Source organism: Pan paniscus, chromosome 10 (genome assembly GCF_029289425.2).
Source record: "Pan paniscus chromosome 10, NHGRI_mPanPan1-v2.0_pri, whole genome shotgun sequence".
Classification (NCBI taxonomy): Eukaryota; Metazoa; Chordata; class Mammalia; order Primates; family Hominidae; genus Pan; species Pan paniscus.
The window spans coordinates 24,693,412-24,720,029 of NC_073259.2; the positions used below are offsets into that span (position 1 = coordinate 24,693,412).

Sequence of the window (26,618 nt, forward strand, 5' to 3'; positions counted from 1 at the left end):
TATTTTTATTGGGGTTTATATTGAAATGTGCACTTTATGCGTTTATTTTCATGAGAGAATGTGTGCATGGTTATGATGTTTTTTAAGGAATGCCATTGGCATCCTCCTTTGTATGTCTCCTGAGGAGGGAAAACCATAGCAATGTAGACTCTACGAAAAGTATCTTCCTTTAATTACCCTGGAAAGGGAGACAAACAACAACTTCCCCCATTTTCAGAGTGCTGTCATACAGTTTTAGTTATTTATATAAAAGAAACCTGTCACTTAAAGTTGATTTAAACCTGGTAAATTGCTCTTCCTTCCATCAGTAGTTTATAGGAGCTGTGTGCTTTAGCTTTCTCTTTTTATCTAAGCTTCCAGAAAGCTCAGAACTAAGATGTCTGCTTAAAAGTTCAGCATAGCCCGGGTGTTCCAGTAGTTACCTACGTAATTCATTATTTGGTTTATAAAATACATAAGATTGGAAAAGGAATTAGGTAGACTAATGAATTTCTATTTTATCTCCAGTAGACATGTCATTTTAGTGTTATACAGTTTGATGGAAATATATATACCATTTTATATACACACTGATTTAGTCATCTTAAAATCCTTCACAACCAAATTATTATTAAATGAAATAATAGTTTCATAGAAGCTTTAAAGTATCAGGCCTTTCATTTACTCTTCTGATTATAGTAAATGATTAAAACTCTGGTAATAAATAGGAAAAAAACAATGCCAAGCCCAAGCAGTCTGTGTTGCTATTTATCAATTCCTTGGTATCTTTTCTTTTTTTTAAAAAAAAAGGTAGGGGTGAGGGCATTCGTTCATTTTATGCTGACCTTTAGTAGAGCATAATCATCAAGTTGAGCTTGTAAATATGACCTGTTTTCTTTAGCCCTGGAAGCTCTAGAATAACAGAGTGCTTTTTTAAAAAAAATTAACTTTTAATTTAAATTTAATTTAAAAAAAAAGAGAGAGAGAGAGAGACAAGGTCTTGCTCTGCTGCCCAGGCTGGAGTGCAGTGGTAATCATAGCTCACTGCAGCCTCAAACTCCTGGGCTCCAACATTTCTCCTGCTTCAGCCTCCTAAGTAGCTATTTTAAAAATTAGGTGGGTGTGATGGCGTGCACCTTTAGTCCCAGCTACTTGAGAGGCTGAGGTAAGAGGACTGCATGAACTTGGGAGGTTGAGGCTGCAGAGAGTTGTGTTCACATCACTGCATTATGGCCTGAGGGATAGAGTGTTTAATCTTTAATGCCATAGTTTTTTGCCCAGACTTCAGTGCATTGGCACTATCTCAACTCACTGCAGCCTCTGCCTCTTGGGGTCAAGCGATTCTCATGCCGCAGCCACCAGAGTAGCTGGGATTACAGGCACGTGTCACTATGCCTGGCTAATTTCTGTATTTTTAGTAGAGACAGGGTTTCGCCATGTTGTCCAGGCTGGTCTCAAACTCCCGGCCTCAAGTGATCCACCCTCCTTGGCCTCCCAGAGTGCTGGGATTACAGGCTTAATACCATATTTTTTAATGTACCTTTTCTGTGTTTAGATATATTTAGATACACAAATAACATTATACTGCAATGGCCTATAGTATTCAATACAGTAACATGCGTTACCTGTTTTTATCCTAGAAGCAATAAGCTATACTATATAGCCTAGGTTTATATATAAATATATTTTCTATTTTTATAGTAGGCAGTACCAACTAGGTTTGTGTATATACACTTTATGATGTTCACACAACTAAAATCACCTAATATATTTTAGAATGTATCACCATAGTTGGGGTTGAGTATGATGAAACAAACAAACAAAATGTATTACCATAGTTAAGTGACACGTGACTATATGGGTAGGCACGAAGTTAAACTTTTAATTTAAATAATTGACCAAATACTAATATAATGATGACATATACTGAATGTCCTGCAGTTCATAATAATTGTAAATAACATTTATCAAGTGCTTATTATTTTTACAGCTTCATTATAAAGTAAGTTCCATGAGGGCAAGGATTTTTTATGTTTTTCTCACTGCTTTATGATACATTTTAATTTATAAATTAGGCACAGTGGGACAGGCATGCTGATTCATGCCTGTAATCCCAGCAGTTTGGGAAACCAAAGTAGGAAGATCACTTGAGCCCAGGAGTTTGAGGCCAGACTGGGCAACCCAGCAAGACCCCATCTCTGTTTTTTAAAAAATTAGGCACAGTAAAAGATTAACTACAATAACTAATAAAAGTGTAACAGCATGCCAGCATCACTAGTCTTGTACTTTAGGGGGTGGGGTGGGGTCATTATTAAGTAAAGTAAAGGTTGTTTGAACACAAAAACTGCAATACCTCAACAGTTAATCTGAGAACCAAGCCAACTACTAAGTAACTAACGGGGCAGGTTGCATCGACAGTTTAGAGACACTGGACAAAGGGATGATTCACATCATAGATGGGATAGAGCAGGATGGAGAGAGATTTCATCACACTACTCAGAACAGCTCACAATTTAAAACTTAAGAATTGTTTATTTCTGGGATTTTCTATTTAATATTTTTGGGCGGCAATTGACTGAGGGTAACTGAAACCATAGAAAGCAAAACCACAGATAAGGGAGGACTACTGTATATAAATATATGTCTATATAGATGTTATATTTTTGAAAATATTTGTGTGTATATACATGTATATGCTGACTAAATGAAGGAATAACCTGTGACATAGCTGCCTTTATTCAGTTGAGACACAGAGAGGTAAAGTAAGTTGCCAAAGATCACCTAGCTATTAAGTGGAGGAGCTGGGATTCAAACCTATGTAGTCTGATTTCAGAAACTGTGCTCTCAACTGCCATTGTTTTCTGCTACCTCTGTTGTGTTTACAGAAATACAGGAACACGAATAGTAAATATTGCTTTTCTTATTCAGTCGAGTCAGTTATTTTAAGGGTTATGATAGCCTAGTGCAGGGCTTCCCACCCTCAGCACTGCTGACCTTTCTGGAGGTTTATTTGGACATGGAGGGCTCTGCTCTGCATTATAAAATGTTTAGCAGCGCCCTGGCCTCTACCCACTAGACACCAGTAACATTTCCCCAGTTATGACATTCAAAATGTTACCAGGGATTGCCAAATGCCCCCCTGGAGGCGAAATCACCCAATTGAGAACCACTTGTCTAGACCTATATATTAAAAGTCTGGAAGTAAGAGTAGGTAAACACTGGCATTGTATTTAGAAAAGTTTGGACTTCCTACTAGGCCACAGTGACTACAGAGACAAGGTGGGAATTAGTTTGTTCTGTGACCATTGGTATGTATTATATCAAGACCTGAATTTGGCCGGGCGCAGAGGCTCATACCTGTAATCCCAGCACTTTGGGAGGCCAAGGCAGGTGGATCGCCTGAGGACAGGAGTTTGAGACCAGCCTGACCAACATGGTGAAACCCCTCTCTACTAAAACTACAAAATTAGCCAGGCGTGGTGGTGCATGCCTGTAGTCTCAAATACTTGGGAGGCTGAGGCAGGAGAATCGCTTGAACCTGGGAGGCAGAACTTGCAGTGAGCTGAGATTGTGCCATTGCACTCCAGCCTGGGCAACAAGAGTGAAACTCCGTCTCCAAAAATAAAGATAATAAAATAAAAAAAAATAAAGGCTTGAATTTTATCCTTTTTATAAGGATTCTTCTAGAAATACAAATTTTTTAAATACTTTTTTTTATTCTCAGTTTTTATTAAGCATAAAATATCTGGCAAGAATTTTTTAAGTGACACCTTGTTTCAGTGTCTGTTAAAATTCTAATGCATTTTTAATAGGATAGTGATATGTTAGTTTGTAATTTAGTAGTGCAATACGTATTGCAAAAATACAGCATGTGTGTCCCTAAAAATCACCTCTTCATGCAAAATCTGGAAACAAAAAACGCAGGGCTTGGGGGGAAAATGGATCTAGGAGCACACTACACAAAAACTTCATTAGTGACACATGGGAATAAAGATAGGAACCGAATAAAAATGGTAGCATAATAAATACGACATTTGGCCTTGAAAAAGACCCGCATTTTGCTTGTGAAAGTAACTGAGTGTTGAAAGGGTTTCAGCATGTGAATTATTGGGAGGTGCTGGGAGGAAGGTTATCTGAAATTGAGTTGAAAGCCGTAGGCCCGGCGCGGTGGCTCACAGTGCAATCCCAGCACTTTGGGAAGCCAAGGCTGATGGATCACTTGAGGCCAGGAGTTCAAGACCAGCCTGGCCAACATGGCAAAACCCCATCTCTACTAAAAATGGAAAAAATTAGCCAGGCATGGTGACACACGCTCGTAATCCCAGCTAACTTGGGAGGCTGAGGCAGGAGGATCCTTTGAACCCAGGAGGCGGAGGTTGCAGTGATCTGAGATTGCGCCACTTCACTGCAGCCTGGGCAACAGAGCAAAACTCAGTCTCAAAAAAAAAAAAAGAAAAGAAAAGAAAAAAAAGTTGTATCACCAGATGAGGATAGGTGTGTTTCATAAAACAGGCAGTGAACTGAAGTAGCTGGTACATGTTTGAGGTGTGTGCAGATATACATTTTGTGTATTCCTACATGGCTGGGTTTTGTTGGGTGCAGTTTTTTGCATCCATCTAGAGTCTCTCACAGATAAAATCATGCATAAGCAAATGCCAAGTTGTGTTATGCTCAAATTGTTCCTTTAACATACAAATCATGTTGAAACAGTTCCAGCAAGCGTTATAGCAGAACTGATGATTCTCTTGATCTGAATTTTGAGGCCCATCCAAAAAAAAAAAAAAAAAACTTGTGAAATGCAGAAAAGAATGGCAGCTCTAAGATAAAAACGTACAATTTGTAATAATACAGGGGACAAGCTTTGGTAGAATTGAGAAAAGGCTAGAATCATTGTCTTCCCTTCCCTGCCCTTCCTGTGGTCCTGAGCAGTCCACTCCTCCGTTGTGCCAAGACAATGGTCAGGACCTAACAGTGAGCCAGCTACCTCCCAGGGTGTCAAGTGCTGTATCTATTAAATTTTTTCTAAATATTAACAGATTGCTCTATGTGCTTCTTAGACTACTTGATTTAAGGAATAATAGAAACACTATGTTTCATTAATGATTCTACTCTTACAGTAGTCAATAGGGAATTTTTTAAAAACTATCTATATCTTTATATTAATACTGTTTCAATTTTATTTAATGGATAAAGCTTCAGAGTATTGAGTTACCCAAAAAAATATGAAAATTAGGATTTGGAAAAAGAACTTAAGCGTATGAAATTTACCTGGAAGTTTGCAGGTTGTGGTTATAGACTTCTCACCATACAGAGCACATGTACTAATATTTTAAGATTAACAAAAGAAAACTAATATTCAATACAGACCTTACAAGGTAAATTTTCTAATGTCAGGCATGTCAATGATAGGTCTCTGTTACAGATTACTTTATGGTCTATGACTTAATGAAAATTATTATAGACTATTTAATATATCAATGTATATTACATATTATTTTGAGCATCTAATATTTTTGGCTTAAATAAATAGGGTTTTTTTCCTTCTTTCATTCAAGAAGACAGTTGAAGACCTAATCTTATTCAACCTAGAAAGAATACTATTTCTTAGGCAAACATCTTTTTCTCCAAAAATAGTCATAACTTAATTCAAAGCAATTTTTTTCAGTAAATATAACAGATTTTTCTTTGTTTTTGTTGTTTCCACATTTCATTTAAGATTTTTGCTTCTCCTTCAGATTTCATTTTTTTCTACAACATACCTTCCTCAAGTGTCAAAAAATTAATCTCATTACATTATCTATATAAAGGTTATTTTGTAAAACAGAAATACTGTAAATTATTCCTGTTTCAGAACCTTCTATTTTTTTAAGGTACTGGTGCCCATATAGTAGTACTGTTAGGTTTTCTTTCCATTTATGAATTTGGCATTAGTACTCTGTAATGCACCCATGTTGGACCATAAAACAGTGGAGGTAAGTAGACACTCATACTTACTTTTCATGACCCACCTATGAAGTGTAAAATACAGTAATCATTGTATTTTACAATGCAGTGTAAAGAGCTAAACAGCCAAATCAACTTACCTTTTTTTTTTTTTTTTTTTTTTGGGAGACAGAGGCTTGCTGTGTTGCCCAGAGTGGAGTGCAGTGGCACAATCTCAGCTCACTGCAACCTCCATCACCCAGGTTCAAGCGATTCTCCTGCCTCAGCCTCCCAGTAGCTGGGATTACAGGCACACGCCACCACACCTGGCTAATTTTTGTATTTTTAGTAGAGATGGTGTTTCACCATGTTGGTCAGGCTGGTCTTGAACGCCTGACCTCAAGTGATCCACCTTCCTTGGCGCTCCAAAGTGCTGGGATTACAGGCGTGAGCCATGGCACCTGGCCTACAACTTAACCTTTGTTTATAAAATAATGAAAAAGGATTGAGGCCAGACTGAGAAGGGATGCATTTAACTTTTTTGTAAAAATATAAGTAACATTTACACATATATACACTCCCAATAGATAGTAGGAAAGATATATTTAGGAATCTCAAAAGGCTGGCGGCCAGGTGCCCTGTCTCATGCCTGTAATCCCAGCACTTTGTGAGGCCGAGGCGGGTGGATCACCTGAGGTCAGGAGTTCAAGACCAACCTGACCAACGTGGTGAAATCCTGTCTCTACTAAAAATACAAAAAATTAGCTGGGCGCGTGATGGTGGGCGCCTATAATCCAAGCTACTTGGGAGGCTGAGGCAGAAGAATTGCTTGAACCCAGAAGGCAGAGGTTGTAGTAAGCCGAGAATGCGCCATTGCACTCCAACCTGGGCGACAAGAATAAAACTCCGTCTCAAAAACAAAAACAAAAAAAGGCTGGAAGTTTGAATTTCATTTCCTTTGTAGACTAATGTTACAATAAATAAATGGGAATTTTAAATACCTACATGTTCTGTTTTTCTTTTATTCTTTTTTCAGCCATAATGAAAGGAAAGTGACCTGCAAACATCCAGTCACAGGACAACCATCACAGGACAATTGTATTTTTGTAGTGAATGAACAGTAAGTAAAGAGTTTCATGGAATGCCTGTATTCAAAATTGGGTTAGCATTGAAATTGCTGTTATTTATATTTCAATTTAACAGCTTTCTTATCTGGACATTTGTAGTCAAGTATAATAACAGAATGCCAGCTGTTCACAATGTGTCATATAGAAACCTGAGTTAAACATTTTTTTCATGAAGAATGTAATTTCAGAAGCTGTTTTTATAGTACTTCAAACGCAGTAAGCTCAAGAACCCGGGATGCAAGCTTAGAGAAACTGTGTAAATGGTTAGATTATTAAACTAATTTGAGCTCACTTTTCTCATCCTTAAATCAGATAGTGGTAATTACTATTTCACAAGAATTTTATAAGCATCAAAGAATGTATTATACTATAAAGCTATTCACAGAGTTAGTTACTGAAATTGTTATTGTTTTTAAAATTAGAATAATCTTATAATTCATTTTTAATTTTTCAGTTGGATGACCAAGTAGAATATCTGCAATAATGCCTATTATAAATAAACATGATAGGCCGGGCACAGTGGCTCACGCCTGTAATCCTGGCACTTTGGGAGGCCAAGGTGGGCGAATCACTTGAGGTCAGGCATTCAAGACCAGCCTGGCCAACATGGTGAAACCCTGACTGTACTAAAAAAATAGAAAAATTAGCCGGGCATGGTGGCGCGTGCTGGTAGTCCCAGCTACTGAGGAGTCTGAGGCAGGAAAATCACTTGAACCTGGGAGGCAGATTCTACAGTGAACCAAGATTACGCCACTGCACTGTAGCCTGAGCAACAGAGTGAGACTCTTGTCTTAAAAACTAATAATAAATAAACATGATAATAATGTGTTTTTGGCTTAGGAAGAGCGTTAGCTGTATTTAAAGTTGTTGTAAGTATTAAGGCCTGACTCTAGAGTAACTAGGATCCAAGTACTGGAAAAAGTAGGACATTCGCATTGTTAACTGTAGAGAAGTGTAATTATAAAGCGGGTTACATACATAGCAAGTTCTAGCATTTTGACATATATTTTCAGGACTGTTGCAACCATGACATCTGAAGAAAAGAAGGAACGGCCAATAAGTATGATAAATGAAGCTTCTAACTATAACGTGACTTCAGATTATGCAGTGCATCCAATGAGCCCTGTAGGCAGAGTAAGTTATTTTGCTTTATATTAATTATTGATAAGGAGTAAACAGTATCTATACCGTTACTCATAATGGACTTAAAAGTATAGAATAATAATTACATTTTTATTATTACCTGAATTTGGAGGTAATTGATATAAGAAGCAACAGCCTGAAATACAAAGTAATAAGATTGTAATTCAGTGACTTAAATTTTTGAATTTGGAATAATTTTAGAAATATATTGATATTTGTGAGAGAGAATGGGTACACTTAAGTTTTAAAGGTGATTATTCATGTAATAGCCTAGAAATCAAATTATCTGACTGTAAGAATGCTTAGATTGAGAAAACATTTTTCAGCAAAACCATTGTAATAGTATATTATGTTTATTGTTAAGGAAATAGATAATTATAAGATAATTATAATAATAGTATTTTAAATGCCAGTTAAGGTTTTTGAAATAAAATTTTGTTAGGAGATTATAAATGAATGTAAATTTTCAAATAATATAAATAATTTCTGATTATTAAGTAAAATAAATCCAACAGACTGAGCATAATGCTTTATGAGTATATTTTAATTAAACTCTGGAGAAATTGATGAATGGATTGAGAGCCACTAGGTCATTGTCTTGAAAGAAAGTTGAATCTGTTCCTCATACTTTACACCAGAAATTTTCTAGATGGATCAGTTGTTGAAATGTTAAAAACAAAACTAAGAAAAAAACAATGGAAGATTTGAAAAAAAAAAAAAAAGAAAAGCTCAGAATGCATTTGGGCTTTCTAAATATGACATAAAACTCAGAAGTAACAATATAAAATAATGAGAAATTCAACCACACGTAATTATTATCCATGCAGAGTATCTGTAATTCATATAACAATTAAAGAATAATTTCCTTATAATTAAAGAAGTGCTGTGAATCAATAAGAAAAGGGCTTATGAGCCAGTTTGGAAATGGAAAAATTATATGAAATCAGTTTTCGGGAAAGAAAATGGAATTTACTCTTAAATATATGAAAAAAGATTCTCAGCCTCATCCATAATATGAAAAATACTAATTAAAACCAGAAAAAGACACCATTTCCACCTACAGATTTCCAAAGATCAGAAAGTTTCATAACACAGCACACTAACAACAGTATGGGTAAATAGGCATTCGGTTCATATAGTGAGCTCCAAGAAATAATGGAACAGAAGAGTGGATATTAAAATATGCAGTCATTTCAGAAAAATACTCATTAATCATGAGAACAATTATTTTAGATAGATAGGCACACACATACAGTGATATTGGTCGCCACACAGTTGTGAGTGGGGCTAGCTGGGTGCTGGAGCCCAAGAGTGAGTAGATTGATCTTTGTGTACCTTTTTGTGTCGTTTGAGTTTTATACTGTTTTTAAGCATTACCTGTTTGAAAGTAAATTAAAATCTATCAAGAAAACATGCTTTAGGAAAAATTTTGTTGATATTGGGCCTTAAAATTTTCTTATATACTAATAAAAGCTTACCAAAACAAAATTCTAAAGAAGTATGCTAGATTTCCAAAGATTCTGAACAAGTAGAAAAGTAAGAGATAATTTTATGTTACTTTATAGCTTCATTGTTTTCATCTTTGTTGGTCACCATTATGATTCCTGCCAAAATAAATCTTCATGGTAACCATAGCAGTATTTTTAAAGACTGTATATCCTAATGTGTATTTTGAAGAATCCAGTAAACCCCATCTGTCTAGTTTAAGTTCAGAGTTGTCCATAAAAAAGAAAACACTACATCACATTAAGCAGATCCTTCCTGTCCTGTTTTGACTTGATGTGATATATTTGTTTATATTTAATATCTGTATATTTCTCCTCAGACTGAGTGCCATTAACTTTCTTTAATTGAACCTGCACTATTAAATGCAGATATAAAGGGAAAAGTTCTGTCATTTGGTTTATTCTTAAAGATTTGTTAACAGTTTTTACTCAAGATCTATTCATTTTATATAGCAGGTAGGACAAAATACTGCCACATACTCTGTGTTTCTAAAAATTGTATATCCTATCCAGATTTTAAAGGAAAGATTGCAAAACTTGTGATACCCTGGGGGAAAAATTTTTGGTGCGGAATTCTTACACTTCAAAAAACTAACCCAGCAAAAGTAGAATTTTAATAATTTTTCTGAAAAGATTTAAGTCCTGCAAGTCTTGGGAAAATCTGAAAAGAGATTAAATTTTAAGAGGAAGATAAGTTCAAATCTCTAGGCATTAATACCACATTTTCTGTCATGCTCTTTTTTCTATTTAGACTTCACGAGCTTCAAAAAAAGTTCATAATTTTGGAAAGAGGTCAAATTCAATTAAAAGGAATCCTAATGCACCGGTTGTCAGACGAGGTTGGCTTTATAAACAGGTATTTTTTTTTTTTTTGATATGAAACAAAAGACAGAATTAGAAGGAACCTTTTAAACTGAATGTACCTAAGACAATTCTATAAAATCATAAAATTAAGAAGGAACTATGAAGAAGCCACCCAGGTTATTTGACTGCTTGTTACCCCTGAAGAATATCAAGGGAACAGTGAAGACAGAAAAAGGAGTGGACATTACTTACAACTGAGATTGTGTGTTTGTTATGGGTATTTCTAGACTTACAATTAAATATATGCTGTATGAAAATGTTAGAAATAGCATGGTAAAAGTATCCAGACAGAAATATTTTTAAAATGTCAAAATTGAAATAAACAACTAAATATTAATACAAGGGTATTCATTTTTCTATTGATATAAAAATTGTTAGAGAAATATACAGTTGTATATTTCCCCCCTTTATTTATACAGAAATTTTACAATAATTTCAGATTTTTCTGAGTTTTTTCAGATTTTTGATTCTATAATATGAGATTATTCTTTCTTCCTCTTATTTTTTTTGGTTATTTATTTTTTCTTTTCTTTTTAATTTGCTCATACAGGGTTTACTCTCAGGCGTCCTGATTGGTTGATATTGTTGCACTGACTGGGGAACTTGCTATCTAAGCTCTTTTGGAACCTTATTAGTTTTGCAATTAGTAAATATATATGTACATTACTTCCTTGGATTTTGACATCATTTCGATTACATAGAGGCTATTTACTTCCCAGTTTGCAGCTAGGTTTCAGATAAGTGACTGGTAGATAACTGAGGTGACATCCTCAATCTTCAAGGCTTTTTTCTTTCTGATTCTATATACGTACAGATGATACAAAGCAAGTTAAATATTAGTTCATTGGTGTCAGTTTATTCTGTTACATATTGCTGATTGCTTTCAGGTGACCTAATGATTTTTATTTATTGAGTCATAATTTTTATTGAAAGATCATTGACTATATTTTAACCATCTGATATTTAAGCTTTCCAGGCTAAAAGGTTTTTGCACATTTAGTTTCTTTTTTTTTTCTTTTTCTTTTTTTTTTTTTTTTTGTGAGACAGGGTCTCACTCTGTCACCTGCCCAGACTGGAGGGCAGCGGTGTGATCTCAGCTCACCGCAACCTCTGCCTCCCAGGCTCAAGCAATTCTCCTGCCTCAGCTTCACGAGTAGCTGGGATTACTGGCATGTGCCACTACCGCCAAGTTAATTTTTGTATTTTTAGTAGAGACGGGTTTTCACCACCTTGGCCAGGCTGGCCTTGAATTCCTTTCCTCAAATGACCACCCACCTTGGCCTCTCAAAGTGCTGGGATTACAGGCGTGAGCCACCACACCCAGCCCAGTTTCTAATAGAAAATTTTCTCCGTATTTTCCAGCTAGTCTTTCTAATAAGTCCAAATTATGATCCACTATTTCAGTGCAAAACTGAGCCTCATACCCTAATGGCATTCCTTATTTAAAATAGCTCTTGTTCTTATTTCTTGATCCCTTGGTTAATTTAGCATTGCAAAAGTATTACCAAGTAGCTTCTCTAACAAGTGTTTATTTTGGGCCTAGTACAGTGGTTCACGCCTGTAATCCCAGCACTTTGGGAGGCCGAGGCAGGAGAATCACTTGAGCCCAGGAGTTCGAGAACAGCTTGGGCAACATAGTGAGACCTCATCTCTACTTTAAAAAAAAACAAAAAACAAAGATTAACCTGGTGTGGTGGTGTGCATCTGTAGTCCCAGCTACTCCGGAGGCTGAAGTGGGAGGATCACTTGAGCCCAGGATTTGAGCTTGCAGTGAGGTATGATCATGCCACTGCACTCCAGCCTGGGTGACAGAGCAAGACCCTGTCTCCAAAAAAAAAAGTGTTTATTTTGTAATATGTGTGTGACACATATTTGTTTACAGTGTCCCTTATCTGTACTAAAGAATACAATGAAGTAATTGAAGATGGCTGGGTGTGATGGCTCACACCTGTTATTCCAACACTTTGGGAGGCCAAGGTGGGTGGATCACCTTAGGACAGGAGTTCAAGACCAGCCTGGCCAACATGGAGAAACCCTGTCTCTACCAAAAATACAAAAATTAGCCAGCTGTGGTGGTGCACGACTGTAATCCTAGCTACTCGGGAGGCTGAGACACGAGAATCACTTGAAACCAGGAAGCAGAGGAATTGAAGATATCATTTGCCATTTAATTTTTTTTTTTTTTTTTTTTGGGTTTCTTTTTTCGTATAGCTGTCAATTTTAAGGCCAAATCTTTTATTTTGAAAGATTTTACCCATGTTAATTTCTATAATTCTGAAGTCATTACTCACAGCTAGAAATAAATTTAGAAATAATCAATGCACATCCAAACTGGCCTCTCGTTTTTTCTTTTTTCTTTTTTTTCTTTTTTTTTTTTTTGGTATCTGTTTAATTCTCACTTCCAATTTTGCTACATTGCATATGGGAAAGTAATTTTTATTAAAATTCTAATTTTGTTTGAGCCTGATATTTTAATGAACTAAATTACTTAGAAATAACTGCCAAAAAGTCTCTCTTTTTTGCATGATGAGCAAATCCCAAACTATAGATGTAAGAAAAAAAATGTTTATGAATTGTATTTGTATATTAAGGTTTCTTTATTCATAGTCACTTTAAATCACATTACCTTTGGAATAATTTCAATTCACATATTTCTCTTCTTGTTGAAGATTAACATATTTATTAAATCTGGTTTACCAGAATGCGTGCACTGCTGCATGGTTACATTATTCTGATCCTAGCAGTTGTTTGTGTTGAGAAGAGTGAATTCCAAATTGCTTACAAATACGAAGCCAAATCAAATTGCCTTAATATATTGCTTTTGCATGATGGTATTTTCAGAGACCAGTCTAGTTGGGAATATCTAAGGCCCTAGAAAACTACCTCCAAATTTTTAATTGGCCTTTTAGATAGGTTATATTACACATGTATCAAACATACCTTGTTTTAAAAGTTTAAATAAATGCACAAGGCCAGGAACAGTGGCTCAAGCCTGTAATCCCAGCACTTCGGAAGGCCAAGGCGGGTGGATCACCTGAGTCAGGAGTTAGAGACCAGCCTGACCAACATGGTAAAACCCTGTCTCTACTAAAAATACAAAAAAAAATTAACCTGGCATGGTGGCAGGCGCATGTAACCCCAGCTACTCTGGAGGCTGAGACAGGAGAATCGCTTGAACCCGGGAGGCAGAGGTTGCAGTGAGCAGAGGTTGCGCCATTGCACTCCAGCCTGGGCAACAAGAGCGAAACTCTATCTCAAAAAAATATAAATAAATAAATAAATAAATGCACATGTGAGTTTTTGTTGTTTGAGAAATAATCCTTAAATATGCTGATTTAATCCAGGACAGTACTGGCATGAAATTGTGGAAGAAACGCTGGTTTGTGCTTTCTGACCTTTGCCTCTTTTATTATAGAGGTAAGTTTACCCTACTGTCTTAGTGTATTATTTTGTAATTGATATGTAATATAAGTATCAGATACTTTAAAAAGTATTGTAACTCTGTGTGCTATTTTATTATCAACAAATAGTATCAAACAGATTTTTTCTTCTTTGACATATCATTCTGAGTTTTGGGGTTATGATAGAATAAATATGGTGCTTCAGACCGTGTTTGGTCTGAGTTTTGGTTCAGCTTCCCTAATCTTTGCTCTATAATGCTACTCTTGAATTCGGTGCTTAATAGATACAATCCTTAGTTTGAGGAGGTTCTTTTCACATGTCAGTTTTGTCAGATCTAGCTTATGGGTCCTTCAAGCACCCAATTCTGCTCCCCAGCAAATGATATTAGAATATTAAGGACTACTGTTATGTAATGGCAAATGAAAAAAGTGAAATACAAATTTCATTTTGAACTTTTTTTTTGACCAAACACTGATAGCTTTTCTCTGGTTAGTAAATTATTAATTCAGTTTTAAATAAAAATCCAGAGATGTTTCATACACCACATGGATCTCTTAGATACTACAAGATACTACAAAGTTGTTACCTGCCAATGAAAGGCATACCTGGGTGGCACTCTCCGGAAAAATCTGTCTCAGCTATAGTATAAAATGATGAATCTGAATAATCTCTCCTTCTTCTCTACTTTAAACTTTGGATAATGAAAGAATTAGATTGTCAAGCCATAATTAATAATTTATGACTTTTCTCTAGAAGTATAACTTATAAGATATAACAGAGTTTTAGAACTGATTAGCAGTTTCTACATTTTTTGACTGCACAAAAGACCGGTAAAATTTATAGTTGTGTATTGAAGCATTATAATACATATTAACCTTCAAAATTTGGAATTACTAGAATTGTTTCCATCTGCAAACTGTAGTTGAGAATTACTGCTGAGTCAGAATTAACCAATCCTATAAAATTGCATTTTGTCATAGAGATGTTCCTTAGGCTGCAATTGTGGTGTTGTCTTTAGTTAAATGCTAAGCTTACTCTACAATTTTTCTTAGGGGTTTTCTTACTCTTTCAGAAAGTTAGGAGTTGTATTTCAGGCATTATCCTTAAGCTTATAATTTCTCTTCTCGTCTCTTTTTCAGTATATTTATGGACTACTTATAACAAGAAATGTTTATTATTTCTAATATTTTAAATTTCTAATACAAGAATTTGTTGGGTTTTGTTTTGTTTTGTTTTTGAGACAGAGTCTTGCTCTGTTGCCCAGGCTGGAGTGCAGTGGTGCAATCTTGGCTCACTGCAACCTCCACCTCCCGGGTTCAAGTGATTCTTGTGCCTCAGCCTCCCAAGTAGCTGGGATTACAGGCACGCGCCACCACACTTGGCTAATTTTTTGTGTGTATTTTTAGTAGAGACGGGGTTTCACCATGTTGTCCAGGCTGGTCTCAAACTCCTGACCTTAAATGATCCACCTGCCTCAGCCTCCCAAAGTGCTGGGATTACAGGTGTGAGCCACCATGCCCAGCCAAGAATTTATTGATGTTAATTTGCAACAAAAACCACTGAATTCCTTGTAATTTGCTATTGTTGTTGCTCAGGGAAAGGTGGGACTCATCACTTTTACTATAATAGGAAAGCTTTTGATCATATTTCAAAAATGTAAAAGTGAATCAGAAGCCATGATGATGGATATAAAGATGAGAACAGTAGACACTGGGGAGCACAAGAGAGGGGAGGGCTGAACATAGTACCAACTGGGTACTGTGCTATCTGGGAGACTGATTCATTTGTACTCCAGACCTCAGCATCACGCAATTTACCTTCGTAACAAATCCACATGTGTACCCCTGAACCTATAATAGAAGTTGGAAAAACAAACAAACAAAAAACAAGCCATGCTGAGTCTGAGATTCCTTATTATTAACCACCTGCATTTTATATGCAATGTATTTATTAATTTTAGTAGTTTCCCAGATGAGGAATATAAAAAAGAAGAAACTGTAGAAACAAGAGAAATATCATTTAACTCATTTCAGATGACTGCTCTGCAGACTGTTGGAAAGAAGTATATGATATTATACATTTTTACTATTTTATCAATAAGAAATATTAGATTTTAAATTAAAATAATTAGATTTCAGTGAGATCATAATAGCCTATATATATTTTTTTGCATATTTACTATTTGTTGAGTACTGTGCTGAGCAAGTTATATAGATGCTCTATTTTATCTAACCCTCACAGCTACCTGATAATGTGGGGAATCTTATGTTCATTGCACACGAGGGGAAACTCATATACAAAGTGCTTACCTCAGGTCTCACAATTCGCAAGTGGCACAGTCAGGATTTGAACTCAGGCACTCTGACTCCAGAGCTGACACTGTTAGTTTCTATTCTCTTAATCACGAGTTTTTGCCCCCACTCAGATATCCTCTTCACTTAAATGCTGAGGGCAGTGGCCCCATTCATTTCTTCTCCATTTCTCAAAGCATCTAGTCTACTGACATAAAAAGTGTGCTGTCAGAATTTTTTGGAGATCAGTCCATGTTTTACAGATAATGGAAATTAAGACAGAAAATAACTGATTTGCTAAAGATATTCCCAAATATCTTTAAAACTAAGTAGAAATGGGGAATCTAAAATGTCACTTGAATCCAGTAAAATGTTGAGATTCTTACGGCTCTTGTCCCGGCTCATCTTCCCTACGAAGCAAATTTTGTGATGGAGATTAAAATGTAGAAAGCTTTTTGGAGAGTGTTGTTCTTGGAACCATCAGCTGTGGCAAAGTGAAGGAAGGAAATGGCAGAGACAAAAGAAAATGGGATGCCATGCAGTCTCAGAAAGGCCTCGGCTGACCCCATAGAGAGTTCTTTCATTCTACAAACATTACTGAGTACTTACTCGTTGTCAGTCTATGAGTCTCTCTAGGTAATAGAAACTAGGACAGTGCTTCCATCAGGCTTGATATAGAACTAAACAGAAGAATGTCATGATTAGAAGCAGTTTAAGAAGCTGAAGAACTCAGGATAGTCATTTGATAGAAGGTGAAGATTTTTTACACGCACTGTCTTTGATTTTATATAATAATGGCAATATTTATTTAATGCTTCACTCTCAGTGCTGTTTTTGATGTGTATTAACTCATTTAACCCTCATAACAATCTTATGAGGTAAGTCCTATTATCCTCAATTTTATAGATGATAAAACAGATACTAAGCATCAATAACTTGGCAAGGATTTCACAGCTAGTTAGTGTTAGGCAGGAAAACAGCCTCACGTAATCTAGGGAAATCACCCTGTGCTTTAGTGCCTCTGTCTATTCTGAAGCAACTTTAGAAAAGATTATTTTATTATGGGACATAGAAGGATGTATTATTTGATTAAAATGATTTTTTAATAAAGATGACTTCATGTGCTGTTTGTGACTATACCCTTTACATGAACATAAAACATAAAATTGGATTCAAAATTAGCGTTTGACTTATTCTTTTAAATTGTCACATTCTCTGTAATTCATGACTGCTTTCCAACTCTTTTTAACCTTTTGGACTAAATCTGTACTTCCGTTCATCCTTTTACGCATTAATGAATCGTACCTGAATGAGCACAGAATAGTAAAAACAAAATTTTGTTCCATTGCTATGAGAAAAGCTATCGAAAAAAGCCTCCATTTAATGTAACTTTTTCCCTTCTGGATGTTTCACCAGATACTCTGGAAATGAGGGCGAAATAAATAAAATCCCTTGTTAAGTTTTTGATAATTAGGAAAAACAAAAAAGAAATCACACACAGCAAGCATAATAAAAAGAATTATTTCACTTTTATGATTTCTCATTGGTGAGTTTATTAGCCTGATGACACCGCTTTATTAACTTGTCTTATACGTCTGTAACAATGAAGTACATATTTCAAGTTTCATAAACATCTCTGCCCCCAAGCAGCAAGTTAATAATGTGAATCTATACTGTGTCAAGATTAATGTTTATCATTTTCCTAGGTATATTTTATGTGCTTGCCTTGTAGGCCTGTAATTTAGTCACACTATTGTATATCAGAATGATTAGTAAAAAGCAGACCTTCAAAGTTAAATGTTTTAAAAAGCGTATAATTTATATAGCATAGTTCAAATATGTATTCACATGTCGTCTTCATTTATTCAACAAATTCTTTTGAGCCTCTACCACTGTCATTCTAAGTGTCTTTGTAGAACTTACATTCTAGCATGGAGAAAAAGATAATAAGCAAATAAATAGCTAAAACATATAGTTTGCCGGAGGTATTGAGAGTAGGCAATGGTAACATTCCCGAAGGAGAACAGAGAAAACGTTAAATAAATAACATTTTAAAATACAGTAGTCAAGGAAGGCCTCATTGATGAGACCTTTGAGCAAAGCCTGAAGGATGTAACCAAGAAAGCCATGTATTTGTCTGGGGATAGAATGGTTGGGCATTTAAATCCTATCAGAGATGTGGGTGGATTAATGCCATTACTTATATGCCAGTATGTTTTTCAGTGAATGACATGTAAAGGGGCTTTGTAGAATGCAGTATATGTACCAAAGTATAAATTCTTGTGCTATTTGATATTTTCATTTAAAACCTTATAAAGGCCTGCCTAAACATGAATATAGTTCATTTATATACAAGAACCTTTTGATTTGGCAAAAATAGATCTTGAAAAACCTTGCTTCATGAGAACATTTAAAATTCTAATCAGATGTTAAATTATCTCTTAGATGAGAAAGAAGAGGGTATCCTGGGAAGCATACTGTTACCTAGTTTTCAGATAGCTTTGCTTACCTCTGAAGATCACATTAATCGCAAATATGCTTTTAAGGTAAGGAAATAATGCAGTTTTTAATTCTGTGTTCAAAACTTGAATTGGTTAAAATGGATATTGAGCCATAGATTATTACAAAAAAGCTATCTTATAGTGATTTTTATATTTAAAATATATTAATTAATGGTCTTATGGTTGTACAGAAGAATGTCCCTCTAATTAGGAAGCACATGCTAAAATATTTAGGGGTCAAGTGTCTTCATGTCTGTGCTTTCAAATGGTTCTAGATAAAATGAACATGTCAGAATGCTAATAATTGATGAATATAATTATGGATGTCCTGGTGATTATTATACGTTTTTTCAACGTTACTGTATGTTTGAATTTTTTAATAATAAATTTGGGGTCTGGGCACAGTGGCGGTAATTCCAGCACTTCCGGAGACCAAGGTGGGAGGATCACTTGAGTCCAGGAGTTGAGCCTGGGGAATATAGTGAGACCCTGTCTCTAAAACAAAACAAAACAAAACAAAACCAAAAAAAAAAACTTACTAGCCGGGCATGGTGGCTAGTCCCAGCTACTTGGGAGGCCGAGGTGAAAGGATCACTTGGGCCTGGGAGGTCAAGGCTGTAGTGAGACATGATCACGCCACTGCAGTCCAGCCTGGGCAACACAGTAAGACCCTGTCTCAAAAAAAAATTATTAATAAGATGGGCACAGTGGCTCATGCCTGTTATCCTAGCACTTTAGGAGGCCGAGTCGGACAGAGAGCTTGAACCCAGGAGTTCAAGACCAGCCTGGCCAACATGGTAAAACCCCGACTCTACTAAAGTTACAAAAATTAGCCAGGTGTGGTGGTGTGTGCCTGTAGTCCCAGCTACACAAAAGGCTCAGGTGGGAGGATCGCTTGAGCCCTGGAGGCAGAGGTTGCAGTGAGCCAAGATTGCACCACTGTACTCCAGCCTAGGTGACAGAGTGAGACTCTGTATTAATAATTATTAATAATAAATTTGGAGGAAGAGTACTATAAGAGACAACAATATTTTTAAATAAAGATACATATATGTACCTTTATTGAAAAACTTAGAGAATAATTGCAAAGATGTTCTTGGGTCTAAGTACATCATGATCATCGGGTACTTTACAGAGAACACTGAAGTCAGGATGTGAAATCTGCTGTTATTAAATCCAAGCAGACCTGAGATCCCCTTCCCTGATTAATAGTACCCACCAATCTTTGTGGTATTACTGGTTTGTGGATCACTCTCAAGTAAGAGGTCTTCAATGCTATTTTTGGAGATTTTTGTTTTCAAAAATCATTCTGCATTCTTTGCTTTATGATTATGGCTAAAATAAATTGCAGAGGTCACCTAGTTTTTCAGTCTGTTTTAGAGTAAGAACTATAAGGTTCTTGCAGAAATTTCATTTTAAGAGAAAAGAGGGGGGAAGTGCTGCTGGTTAACAATGAAGATGTTTGTACCATTATAAAATTGATTCAATTTTAAATTCCCACCACTTTTAGAGAATACTGAGGACTGCAGCTGATTTATAACTTTTGCTAATTAATATGTTACATGAGCAGGCCGGGCACAGTGGCTCATGCCTGTAATCCCAGCACTTTGGGAGGCCGAGGCAGGTCAGGATCAACTGAGGTCAGGAGTTTGAGACCAGCCTGGCCAACATGGTGAAACCTCGTCTCTACTAAAAATACAAAAATTAACCAGACATTGTGGCGCTTGCCTATAGTCCTTGCTACTGGGGAGGCTGAGGTGGGAGAATCACTTGAACCTGGGAGGCGGAGGTTGCAGTAAGCCGAGATCGTGCCACTGCACTCCAGCCTGGACGACAGAGTAAGACTCCCTCCCTCCCCCAACCCCCCAAAAAAAATAGCCAGGCACGGTGGCTCATGCCTGTAATCCCAGCACTTTGGGAGGCTGAGGCTGGCAGATCACCTGAGGTCAGGAGTTCAAGACCAGCTTGACCAACATGGAAAAACCCTGTCTCTACTAAAAATACAAAATTAGCCAGGTATGGCGGCACATGCCTGTAATCCCAGCTGCTTGGGCTGAGGCAGGAAAATCACTTGAACCTGGGAGGCGGAGGTTGCAGTGAGCCAAGATCGCGCCATTGCACTCCAGCCTGGGCAACAAGAGCGAAACTCTGGCTCAAAAAAAAAAAAAAAAATTGTTATATGAGCTATGGAGAAAAAGAACAGGAAAGGTATAGTGGTGAGGTTAAGGGGTTGGGTGATGGACGGCCTCAATGAGAAGGTAATGTAACTTGAGCAAAGACCTAAGGATAAGAGGGGAGTATCTTCATAGTTAAATTAACTTTATCAAAATAAACTGTATCAACAGTATAAACCAGAGAAACATAATTAAGTATTTTATGATGTTAAAAGTTAACACTTTGAAAATTTAAAATTATAACTTTATGAAGTACACATATAGAGGTGCGTGATATTAGCACTATTATTAGGCCATGAATTTAAATTTTTTTGTTGCTTATCAATTTAGCAAATGTTTATCAATTTATGCTATTTGTAGGACTTTTTTCTGCGTTTTTAGACTCTTAAAAACTACTACAATGTTAAAATAGCAATAAAAGTGACCATACATGTCTGCAATTATTTGGTTCAGTTTTAATTTTATCTGTAACAATGATAGTAATTGCTGTTTCACTTTCTCTCTTCTGTGATGTTGTTTCCTCTGAATGTATGAGCTGCTTTACTCCTAAGTTTGCTGACATTGATGCAAATGCTTATCAGAATGGTAAGTAGAAACTTTATAGACAATTATTGAACACAAGCATGGAACTTAAAGCTAGACTGGGTACTTTGACATCATCTAGTAAATATTTCCATTTGACTGATGGCGAGCATGGTGGGGATTCTTAGTGTCTTGAGTCATGGCTAGAACTGGATCGTCTTGACACCAGCCCAGTGTTCCTTACATTGATCACAAATATGGGCAGTGGTCTTTATTTTTCCAAAACCCCACTCAGGGAGTCCAGTAACAATTTGTAGGTGGTTTTAATTATCTTAACATAGAACATTTGAGTAGTTTATTAAGGAACAGCTCAAAAAGAAAACACCATTTCGGATCATTTATAAATCTTTTGTGTTTGAGTGTAGATATCTATAAAGGATTCTATAAAATACAGCAGTGCCTTTTGAGGCCTAAAGAAATTGCTAACGCAGGAGGGAAATGCCATAACATGTACATTTCTATTAATTTTGTTGCTGGTTGCTGGGAATATTCTTAAACAAAGAATATTTATTCAAGAATAAATATTCTTATTCTGGGTGTGGTGGCTCACACCTGTAATCCCAGCACTTTGGGAGGCTGAGGCAGGCAGATCACTTGAGGTCAGAAGTTGGAGACCAGCCTGGCCAACATGGCAAAACCCCGTCTCTACTAAAATACAAAAATTAGTTGGGCATGGTGGCACATGCCTGTAATCCCAGCTAATCGGGATGCTGAGGCAGGAGAATCGCTTGAACCAGGGAGGCAGATGTTGCAGTGAACCAAGATTGCTCCACTGCACTCCAACCTGGGCAACAGAGTGAGACTCTGTCTCAAAAAAAAAAAAAAAAAAAAAAAAAGGTGTGAATTGCAGTAAATGGAAATTGCTAGAAATGTGGAGATGGAAGAGGCACCACTAAGTACTTCATTTCTCACCTCCTTTCCTTTCCATGCACTCTTTTTTTTTATTTTTAATTTTAGAGTGTGCACACAACTAAAAGAAAGAGGGTACAATTAAGGGGGAAATTAATATATATTTTTCAAGTTAATAGTTATATTTTTTCTTGATTCATTTCCATATCTCATATAAAAGATAAGTCTACTTTCTCTGAAATTTGATAGCAGCGTTCTATGTCAGGAATCACTTACCTTTTTTTCTTTTTCTTTTACAGAATCCTATATTTTTATTTAAAATGATCGTGTCATTTTCAATCAGGCAGCCCATCCAAACATGCGGACCTATTATTTCTGCACTGATACAGGAAAGGAAATGGAGTTGTGGATGAAAGCCATGTTAGATGCTGCCCTAGTACAGACAGAACCTGTGAAAAGGTAAAGGCTTGTAGAAAAAATGATGGTGATTTCCACTTCCATTTTATTCCATGCCTTGCAAGTATTTCACTGTCATAGTACATATCATTTTAATAGTCATGGTATGAAATCATTTTTTCCTCAGAAAGCGAGGATCAATTCCTGTTCTGAATTAAATTAATACACATTTTGTTAGTTTGCGATACCACCTACATTTTTATTCCACTTTTCTTCTTTTTCTTCTTTATTCATTTTCACCTATCAGTGTACTGGGGTGAATCCAGAATCCTAACATTCAAACTGAATGTTCTTTCTTCTTACAGAATTACCTTTAATTTCCGGTGAGTACGTTTTTAATTGTTACCTTAAAGCTACACAGATTTTTATCCTTTGAGATAGTGTTTTTAAGATTCTAAATCTTAGAAGAGAGTTTATTTTTATGAAGTTAATTTGTGTTTTTCTGTAATAGTGTGTTGATGTTTCTAAAGTGTGATGAATTACAGTAAGAAACTTTGATAGTTTCATTTTTTCAACATTTCTGATTAATTTTTATTGTTTTTGTAATGAATGTCTCCAGAAAATAGTTCGTCAAGCATTTAGATTGTTTCCAAATCCACTTCTTGGTGAATTGTACCTTTTTTATATTGAAACTCCACTACTCAGATTCCTTGATAATATAGATAAGTGCTGTTAAAATTGACCCATGTATTTTTCCCTGCTTGAAGATACGAATCATTTTAATATTCTTCAGTATAGCTAGTTAGAGGAAATCTGATTCTCAGACTACATAAATACAAGTAGTATAATGTGCTTTTTAAAAAATATATATTCCTGTAATTCGAAGAAAAAATTATGATGCAAGTTAATTTTTCTTCCAGTCAGTGACAGCTGAGCACATATCTTATGTAAGAAGGATGCTAATGTGCATCTTTTTTCCCTCTTCTTTTTTTCCCTCTTCTCAGGAAATTAGGGATTGTTACAGTATACATCTAGTCCTTTGTTTTTCTTATTCTAGTGTGCATTTTAATAAAGTCTTGGCTTTTTGGCTAAAAGACTTAGGTTGATGCTGTGTATTTGTGCTATTTTTGTAAATATCAAGTCTAAATCAAGTTACCCAATCACTAGTAATTAGAGCTGGGGAAAAACCGAAAAGAAAAGACGGTCTAGGATATAGCTCTAGGACATCTATTTTTAAGAAAAACCACTTTTGCCACATGCATATTCCAGGATGAGAGCAGATAGAAGGAAAATCTGTTTTTGGAATTGCATGTGTAAAAATTACCTGAGTAGCATAAAGATGAGGTGGTTAGCACTGATAACGAGAGAAAATGTGTAGGTGAAGAGAATTCATTTAAAATCTTCAGGCTGAGCATGGTGGCTCACACCTGTAATTCTAGCACTTTGGGAGGTTGAGGGATCACTTGAGCCCGGGATTTTGAGATCAGCCTAGGCAACATGATGAAACACCATCTGTACCAAAAATACAAAAATTAGCTGGGCGTAGTACCACACTCTTGTAGTCCCTACTACTCAGGAGGCTGAAGCATGAGGATCACTTGAATCAGGAGGTTGAGGCTGCTGTGAGCTGTGACTGTGCCACTGCACTCCAGCCTAGACAACGGAGTGAGACCCTGTCAAAAAAATAAATAAATAAAAATAAAACTTCAATACTTTTAACTTCAAAGCAAAATTTTTAGGAAATTGTTTAGAATACAGAAATCTGTATAATAATTAAAATATTTATGTCCAAATAATTTCAATATTGTATATTATACTTTTCTCAGAATTTCAGCATGTTTCTACTTTATTTTATTAAATTTACCACTCTAAAAACTGATAATTACTCGTAATTTGGGATGATAAAGATGGCAATTATTTGGCTTGGCTTTTGGCAACCTGATAGTTCACTAGTTAGGTGCTTATACAGTTTTCAGCCGTCTTTGTTAGTGTAATCTACTCAGACAAGATTTATTAATACCACCTGTGTGCCCAGCTTAGAGTCCGTTATCCTGTAGAAATTATGTGTTTTCTTCTACTCCTAGTTGTTGGCATTTTTATCCCACCCTATTAGATTTAGTCATTCAAAGTGAAAGTAAGTATAGAGAGATTTTGTTTGCTTGGTTTTAAGCTAATGCACTCATTTTGCTGTATGGCTCAAATACTTAAAATATTTATCAGAGCTTATCACTGTAATACAACATCCAGTTTTTAACTTGAGAGTTCATTCTCCCTAACTTTATAAAGTATTTCACCTGTTCACTATAATGTCATAGTCTCCTAGTGTGCAGATCATTGATGGCCCAAAGAAAAAAAAATCTAAGTATAATATGGATTCTCTGAATAATTTTCATCTCTAAGCCCATTATTTTCATTTTATATATCTCAGTGTATTTTCTGCAATAACTTAAATGTCACTTTTTAAAATTAGATCACAAGTTTTATATTATTTATGGTACCTTAGCATACTTTTCTGAGTCAGCTTTGTTCCATTTAGAGAAAAGTCATCATATGTGTCTTTTTGAGTACTTTTTCAATGATAAATCTTGGGGAAAAAGAAAAAAAACCCACCACAGTTTTAATTTAAAATAATAGCTTTAGGCTGAGCACGGTGGCTCACGCTTGTAAACCCAATAATGTAGGAGGCCACGGTGGGAGGATTGCTTGAGCCCAGGAGTTCAAGACCAACCTAGGTGACCAGTGAGACCCCATCTCTAAAAAAATTTAAAAATTAGCTAGGTGTGGTGGCGTGTACCTATAGTCCCGGCTGCTCGGGAGGCTGAGAGGGAAGGATCACTTGAGCCCAGAAAGTTGAGGTTGCAGAGAGCCAAGATCACGTCACTGCACTCCCCCCTGGGTTATACGGCAAGAGACCTTATCTCAAATAATAATGATAATAATCATGATGACAGTAATAATAATAGCTTTAGATAGACTACAGTAAATATGTTTTAAAAATCTTTTCAGTTATTTTATGTTTAATGTTAAAATTCCTACCCTCCCAAATAGCAAGGGATACATGTGCTTTTAGTGTAAATGTTCTATGCCTTCTTTGTTGTTGTTCTTGTTTTGAGATGGAGTTTCGCTCTGTCGCCCAGGCTGGAGTGCAGTGGCACGATCTCAGCTCACTCCAAACTCTGCCTCTCAGGTTCAAGCAATTCTCCTGCCTCAGCCTCCCGAGTAGGTGGGATTACAGATGTCCTCCACCAAGCCCAGCTAATTTTTTTTTTTATTTTTTGTAGAGACGGGGTCTCACCATTTTGGCCCGGCTGGTCTCAAACACCTGATCTCAGGTGATCCACCCACCTTGGCCTCCCAAAGTGCTGGGATTACAGGCATGAGTGGCCACACCTGGCCAACTTTTATTTTTCAAGAGAAAGAAGCACATGGTCTATCTTAGTAAATTTTCCCAATGTCTAATGTTGCCTCCAATCTAGAAGCCATGGTTTATATTTAACCTAAATATATGGATGGTTCATAACTTTACTCCAAGAAAAATAGTCACCTTTTTTTAAAATTTTTTTTCCTTGGTGACCATATTCCAAAGCTTCTAGATATCTTCATCTATAGTTGATTACAGATATATGTATATAGATCTACATCCTTTCCACACGTCATAAACATTGGCAGCATTACCACACCTAGTTTCTGATAGAAGCATTTTTATTTATTGGAATATGGAGGATTGGCTGGCTCCTGAGAGGCCTCCTAGAGTGGCATGATCTTGGCAGTTTCGTGCAGGTTCAGACACTCAGCTTGATCTTTTCAGAGTCTGGAAGTGATTAGGCTCAGGGAAAGACCTAGATATGGCAACTAGAATAGTGAGCAAGTACAACTGTCGAGT

At 36.1% G+C, this 26,618-nt stretch overlaps 1 protein-coding gene across 31 annotated transcripts in view; it reads left to right on the forward strand.

Moving 5' to 3' along the window:
* Positions 1–26,618, forward strand: part of PLEKHA5 (pleckstrin homology domain containing A5) — a 245,546-nt gene that overhangs the window by 116,781 nt on the left and 102,147 nt on the right. For 17 of the 31 annotated variants that reach the window (XR_004665632.3, XM_034935439.3, XM_055095450.2 and 14 more), the window contains 7 exons: positions 6,938–7,021; positions 8,042–8,162; positions 10,428–10,532; positions 13,885–13,957; positions 18,679–18,779; positions 22,683–22,798; positions 23,101–23,118. Coding sequence is in view for 30 of the 31 variants with exons in the window: in XM_034935439.3 (XP_034791330.1) it covers positions 6,938–7,021; positions 8,042–8,162; positions 10,428–10,532; positions 13,885–13,957; positions 18,679–18,779; positions 22,683–22,798; positions 23,101–23,118 (618 nt within the window). In the remaining variant the exon portion in view is untranslated. Of the gene's footprint in view, positions 1–6,937; positions 7,022–8,041; positions 8,163–10,427; positions 10,533–13,884; positions 13,958–18,678; positions 18,780–19,049; positions 21,494–22,638; positions 22,799–23,100; positions 23,119–26,618 lie in introns of those variants that run through there. The other 14 variants (XM_055095451.2, XM_055095454.2, XM_008969582.5 and 11 more) reach the window with 3 other exon arrangements.